This window comes from Priapulus caudatus, unplaced genomic scaffold (assembly GCF_000485595.1).
Source record: "Priapulus caudatus unplaced genomic scaffold, Priapulus_caudatus-5.0.1 Scaffold99, whole genome shotgun sequence".
NCBI lineage: Eukaryota > Metazoa > Priapulida > Priapulimorpha > Priapulimorphida > Priapulidae > Priapulus > Priapulus caudatus.
Genome location: NW_014577160.1, coordinates 595,479 through 602,279, shown reverse-complemented (window position 1 = coordinate 602,279; position 6,801 = coordinate 595,479). Strand labels below are relative to the sequence as shown.

The 6,801-nt window shown below is 51.2% G+C and overlaps 2 protein-coding genes across 2 annotated transcripts in view; one reads left to right on the top strand and one right to left on the bottom strand.

Annotated features, from left to right (window-relative positions):
• Positions 1-104: 104 nt before the first annotated feature.
• On the top strand, positions 105-1,234 carry LOC106805082 (the record flags this gene model as incomplete). Its single annotated transcript, XM_014806561.1, has 2 exons — positions 105-294; positions 875-1,234. Coding segments are annotated over 2 exons (550 nt in total), but the record flags the coding sequence as incomplete, so codon positions are not given.
• Positions 1,235-5,353: 4,119 nt separating this feature from the next.
• LOC106805081 (AP-2 complex subunit alpha-like) overlaps positions 5,354-6,801 on the bottom strand; it is a 39,295-nt gene continuing 37,847 nt past the window's right edge. The window contains exons 10-12 of the mRNA XM_014806560.1: positions 6,194-6,366; positions 5,784-5,913; positions 5,354-5,521 (exon numbers count right to left, since the gene is read on the bottom strand). Of these exons, the coding sequence (XP_014662046.1) occupies positions 5,354-5,521; positions 5,784-5,913; positions 6,194-6,366 (471 nt within the window). The remainder of the gene's footprint in view (positions 5,522-5,783; positions 5,914-6,193; positions 6,367-6,801) is intronic.

The window sequence follows — 6,801 nt, the reverse complement described above, 5'->3', positions numbered from 1 at the left end:
CGCGGCTGTGTGTGTGGTGTGTGCGTGCTGCGTTGCTCGTTTGCGTGCGTCTGTGCGTGCGTGCATGCTGTGCATGAGTCAGTAGCGACATGTCCATCCTTCAGGCGACGGTACTGGAGGAGATGCCTCCCTTCCCCGGAGCGCGAATCCTCTATCCTCGCGACGCTGAAGAAGAAGAAACCGTCGGCTCTGCGCGACGGACAGATCGAGGACTCTAAGGTACAGAAGGAAGGCAAGATGACGAACGGCACCGAGATGCAGGGGAAGGCCATGCCGGGATCCTCCCCTCCTCAGGTATGGTAAAGGTTGCCCTCTCCCTCTAACAACTGACTTTATTTAGTCTCTATATGAAGTCGATATATAGACTGTATTCAGTCTATATATAGACTTCATAGAGAGAGTAAATAAAGTCAGTTGTTAGAGGGACTTCAGACTGAATTCAGTCTATATAACTATATAGAGTCTATATAGAGTGTATAGAGTATGTAGAGTCTAAATAGATTATATAGTCTCTATATAGTAAATAGGTATATAGAGACTATATAAAGTCTATACAGAGTGTGTAGAGTATAATATAGAGGCCATAGAGATTATATAGAGTCCATATAGAGTATATAGAGTGTATAGAGACTATATAGAGTGTATAGAGACTATATAGAGTGTATAGAGACTATGTAGAGTGTATAGAGACTATATAGAGTGTATAGAGACTATATAGAGTGTATAGAGACTATATAGAGTGTATAGAGACTATATATAGAGTGTATGAGCTATATAGAGTGTATAAGACTATATTAATAGAGTGTATAGAGACTATATAGACTATATAGAGACGCACAGCTTCTCGGATCGCTGATCGTGTCCTTGCTCTCAGGTGCAGTCCCCCGTCGGCGGCGGGCGTGGTCTTGATCTGCTGGGACTGGAGACCCGGCGCAGCCGGCATCGGGTCTGTGACGTCAGCGCCAGCCGCTCCCGCCAGCAGCCGTCCTGCTCGACCTATTCGGCGAGGCCGTTCGGGCCGCAGTTCGCCCCCGAGCGCGCCTCCCTACGTTCACGGCGGGCGGCGGCGCGCGCGCGTGCGCGCAGGAGAATTTCACCGGCGGGCGGCGAGCAGGAGAATTTCACCGGGCGGGAGCACGTCGGAACGATCCGTAAGAGTTGCAGTGATGTAGGCGGGAGGGCGCGGCATGCAGTGGGGGAGCGGCGGGGCGAAGGGCGGGAGCCAGGGGTGTGATGGGCGGCGAGGCCAGGTCAGGGTCTAGGCGGCATGATGTAAGGGGGTGATCATTTGATATCTCCTTTGAATCCTCATAATATCTTATTAGACTTTCTCTTTCCTCTCTATCTCTCTCTCTCTCTCTCTTTCTCTCTTTTGTTTCGCTCTCCTCTCTCTCTTTCTCTCTTTTGTTTTTGCCGCTCTCTCTCTCTCTCTTTCTCACTATCTTTCCTCTCTTTCTCTCTCTCTCTCTCTCTCCTCTCTCTTCTCTTTCTTCACTCTTCTTCTCTCCTCTCTTTTCTCACTATCTTTCTCTCTTCTCTTTCTCTCTCTCTCTCTCTCTCTCTCTCTCTCTCTCTCTCGCTTTCACATTGTTAACACTTGATGATTGAACCCTGTCCTTTGGCTCTGTACTGAGCGCGGTTGTTCTTGATCGTAGGTTCGTGACGAAGAACAACGTAATACTGTTCGAGAACGACATAATACAGATCGGCGTGAAGGCGGAGTTTGCGAAGAATCTAGGCCGGGTTGCGCTCTACTACGGCAACAAGACGCAGGCGCCTCGCTCTCTAACTTCTCCACCCGCGCTCGACACGACACGCCGCGCGAGGTCCTCAATATATCCTCGTCATCCTGTCGTGAACTCATAGTTTCTATTATTGTTGTGTGTGTGCGCGGGCGGGTTGTGTGCCGTGCCGTGGCCGTGCGTGCGTGCGTCTGCGTGCGTGCCGTCGCGTGGTGCGTGACGTGCGTGCGTGCACTGCGTGCGTGAGTGCGTGCGGTGCGTGCGTGCGTTGTCTGTGGTCGCGGTGCGTTGCGGTGCGAGCAGTGCTGTTCGCGTACGTACGTTTTGGCTTGTGTATGTCGTGTGCAGTGCATGCCATCGTGTACACGCACGCATGCATGTCGTGCACGCGCGCTGCGAAATGATGTCATGTTATTTCAGTGTGTGTGGGTGGTGCATGCGTGCGGTGACCGTGCGTGCGTGCGTCGCGGTGTGGTCAATTAGTGTGCATGAGTTGCATGACTGAGTGCTATGCATCGTGTGCACGCGCGCTGGCCATCTGCTAGTATGTATTAGTGCTGTCGTGTGGTGTGCGCTGCCGTGCGTGCATGTGCGTTATTAGTGATGTGCCATGAGTGCGTGCATTGAATGTGCGTGTATGTGCTGCACGCCGTGCTGGCCATGTGTATGCTATGTAGTCTGTGTGGTGGGTGCCGTGCTGTGCGGTGCGTGGCATGAGTGCTGATGAGTGCGTGCTATGAGTGCGATGATGTGTTACAACGCCGCTTGCATGTGTGCACGCGCGCGTGGCATGCTGTATGTATTAGTGTGTGTGTGTGTGGCGTGCAGTGCGGTGCATGTGCGTATTAGTGTTGCGCTGAGTGCATGCATGAGTGCATGCATGTCGTGCACGCGCGCTGGCATGTGCTAACATTTTATTAGTGTTGTGTGTGCCCGTCGCCGTGCGTGCATGTGCGTATTAGCTGTGCATGAGTGCGTGCATGTGTAAGCATTCAGCTATGCTATCATAAGCAGTAAGAACGCTTCCACCGCCGCTAAGGTGCCGAGTGATTGACACGCCTGACCAGCGTCTGTGCAGTGAGGCGTTCCTTGCACTGTTGTGCTCGGGTGCACAGCTGAACGTGCAGAACGAACGCCGGTGGGCACATTGCTGGAGCAGGTGCGCAGGTGCAGCAACTCATCAAGGTCGAGTGCATTACAGGACTTCACGGGACATGCCCGTCCTCGAACGTGTTCGTTCACGTGAAGTAGCACACACTGCTCCCCTTGTCCGCCCACTGTATCACCTTACCTTCGTCATCTCATACAGTAACTCTTCTTAGTACAGTGGTTCCCTTCTCCCATTCACCTCACCTTATCTCATACTAGTACAGTGCTCCCCTCCCCACTCACCCTAACCTTATCTTCACGCTAGTACAGTGTCCTCCCTCCCCACTCACTTAAACCTCCTTATCTCACGCTATAACAGTACACCCTCCTCTTTCTCTCTCTCTCTCTCTCCAACGCCATGTCACGCCAGAACAGAATATTTTAACATCATGGTGAATATTTTGGCAGCATAGTAGTTAGACCATTTCATATCATGGTGGCTATTTTGAGTTGGTGGTGACTGTGTAAGGTGTGTGTAATGGTGTGTGTGTAAGATTGGGTTAGGGTTAGGCGGATAGGTGTGCTTGATGCACATGCCGCTGAATGCTGGAGGGTTGAAATGTATGTGGTGGTGTGTGTGTGCCAGTGTGTAGGTTGATTCCGTGATTGCTGGACGGGTTGATGTATGGTGTGTGTGTGAAGGTTGGTCCGTGATGCTGGAGAGGTTGATGTTATGTGTGCTGTTGTAAAGGTTGGTCGTGATGCTGGAGGGTTGCATGTATGATGTGTGTGTGTGTGTGTGTAAGGCTGATCCGTCGTATGCTGGTAGCGCGTTGATGTATGTAGTGTGCGTCGTGTGTGTAGGCGTTGGTCCGCTTGATGCTTGGATGGTTGATGTGTATGATGTGTGTGGTTAGGTATGGGCCGGTGATGCTGGAGGGTTGTATGTGTGTTTGTGTGTGTAAAGCGTTGGCGCTGATACTGGGCACGGGGTGATGTATTGATTGTGTGTGTGTGTAAGGTTGGGCCTGTGATGCGGTAGGTGCTTTGATGGTGGTTTGTTGTGATGTAAGGCGTTGTGGGCCGTGATTGCTGGAGGAGTTATGGCATGTGTCGGATGCGTGTGTGTGAAGGTTGCCATCCGTGTATGCTGGAGGGTTTGATGTCTGTTGTGTGCTGTGCTGTGTGTAAGGCTTGATCCGGATGCTGCGAGGGTTGATGTATGTGTCGTGTCGTGGGTTGGTCGTGTAAGGTTTGGGCGTGATACTGGAGGGTTGATGTATGTGTGTTGTGCTTGTTGTTAAGGGTTGGGCCGTGCATGCCTGCGAGGTGATATGATGTTATGTGTGTGTGTGTGTAGGTTGGCGCCGTTGATACTGGAGGGTGATGTATGTGTGTGCGCTGTGTGTGTTAACGGTTGCCGGCCGTCGATACTGAGAGGGTTGATGTATGTGTGTGGTGTGTGTAAGGTTGCGGCCGTGAGCTGCGCGCAGGCGATTGATGTAGTGTGTGTGTGGGTAAGGTTGGGCCGATGATGGCTGCCGAGGGTTGATGGTTGTTTGTGTTGTGTAGGTTGGGCCGTGATAGTGGAGGCGTTTGATAGTAATGTGTGTGAAGGTGTGTGTGTAAGGTTGCGGCCCGTGGATGCTGCGAGGTTTGATGTGTGGTTTGTCGCGTGTAAGGTTGGGGCGTTGATACTGGGAGGGTTGAATGTATGTGTGTTGTGTTGTGTGATAAGGTTGGGTCCGTGGATGTGGAGGGTATGAATGTATGTTGTGTGTGTGTGTGTAAGAGTCTGGGCCGTGATGCTGTGCAGGCGTTTGTATGTAGCTGTCTTGTGTGTTGTAAGTTGATGCGTGATACTGTGAGGTAAGTTGCATGCTATGTGTGTGTCGTGTGTTGTAAGGTAGCGGCCGTGATGTGGATGGGTTCGATGCTATGTGTGTGTGTTGTGTGTGTGTAAGGTTGGGCCGTGATGCTGTGGAGGGTTGATGTATGTTGTGTGTTGTGGTGTAAGTAGCGGCGTGAGTGCTGCGCAGGGTTGATGCACGTGTGTGTGTGGTGTGTGTGTGTGTAGCGTTGTGCAGCTGATACTGGGGAGAAGTGATGTGTATGCTTGTGCTGTGTATAGGTTGGGGTCGTATCCTTCCGCACGCACCCAGGCACGCACTCACACACACATGCTCACTCACGCACATGCACACACACGCACGCACGCACGCACGCACGCACGCACGCACGCACGCACACACACACACACTCATACACGCATTCCAGCATGCACGCGCGCGCTCGCTCACGCACACACGCACATACAGGCGCGCTCGCTCATGCACTCACGCACACATGCATGCATGCACGCACCCATGCACGCACCCACACACGCACACATCCACACACACATGCAGGCACGCGCACGCATGCATGCATTGACTCAAACACAGATGATTCCACATTCACACTCATCCACTTACTCATTCACATGATCCCTCTCAATCGTTAACTCTACTTCACTCATTCATTCATTCTACTTCACTTATTCGTTCACTCTGTCGCTCGGATTCTTTCACTCGATCGCCACCACTCACCAGTACGTCGGCCGATGCGACCTTGCTCATCTGTAGGTACTCCACGGCTCTCTGCTGCACCTCAGCATCTGCACTCCTCAGGTTGCTGTCTGCCATGAACACCTGCAGAGAAGTAATCACCGTGCCAACAAACGCATCCGTGCCGCAAATGCCTATAGCAACAGTCACCGTGGCAACAAGCACGTCCATGCCGCGAATGCCTATGGCAACAGTCACCATGGCAACAAGCACATCCATGCCCCGAATGCCTATAGCAACAGTCACCGTCGCAACAAGCACATCTATGCCACGAATGCCTAGTAGGTGCTACTTGGAGGACTTCCCCTAGGGGGCACCACCTTGGGATCTCTGTGCGCACACTTACCTCCTGGATCGTCGGTCTGATTTCCGGGAATAGATTGATGAACTTGACATAAGTTGAGAGCAGCAGCGAGCGTGTGCTGACGGTACACAGCGGATACTTGGAATGCAGCAGCTCAAACTGTACGAGCGGGCTGAAACACAAGAACGTTTTCGTGTCAATTCCCCGCATGCAGTCGCAGCACCGGCACACCGCATGTAGGTGGAAAGCGGTGGCGAGTGTGTCCTGACGCTACAAGACAGCTATTTAAAACACGAGAATGTTTGTGTCCACCGCACGCAGATGGCAGCACCGTCGCACTGCACGTCAGCGCAGTACGTCAAGGAGTGCGTCCTGTCGCTACACGACGAATGCATAAAACAGGAGAACGTCCACGTTAACCGCACTAACATGGCGTGGGTGTGGTCACCCACCTTGACCTCTGGTCTCCAGCTATGAGATTTCCGAACTCGCCGAGTATGTATCCGCCGACCTTGACCATGTTCTCGTGGCAGGCCGGTGCCTGCAGAGCCTCAAAGACAGTCTTTGCTGCATAGCCTTGCACGTCCTCTCTATTGATGACAATCTGAATCACTCTGTACCACACCTGCATGATAATATAGAACAATAAACACACTATAAAACACCTGCACGATGATATAGAACAATAAACACACTATAGCACACCTGCACGATGATATAGAACAATAAACACTATACCACACCTGTACGATGATATAGAACAATAAACACTCTATAGCACACCTGTACGATGATATAGAACAATAAACACTATACCACACCTGCACGATGATATAGAACAATAAACACTATACCACACCTGTACGATGATATAGAACAATAAACACTCTATAGCACACCTGAATGATGATATAGAACAATAAACACTCTATAAAACACCTGCATGATGATATAGAACAATAAACACACTATAGCACACCTGCACGATGATATAGAACAATAAACACTCTATAGCACACCTGAATGATGATATAGAACAATAAACACTCTATAGCACACC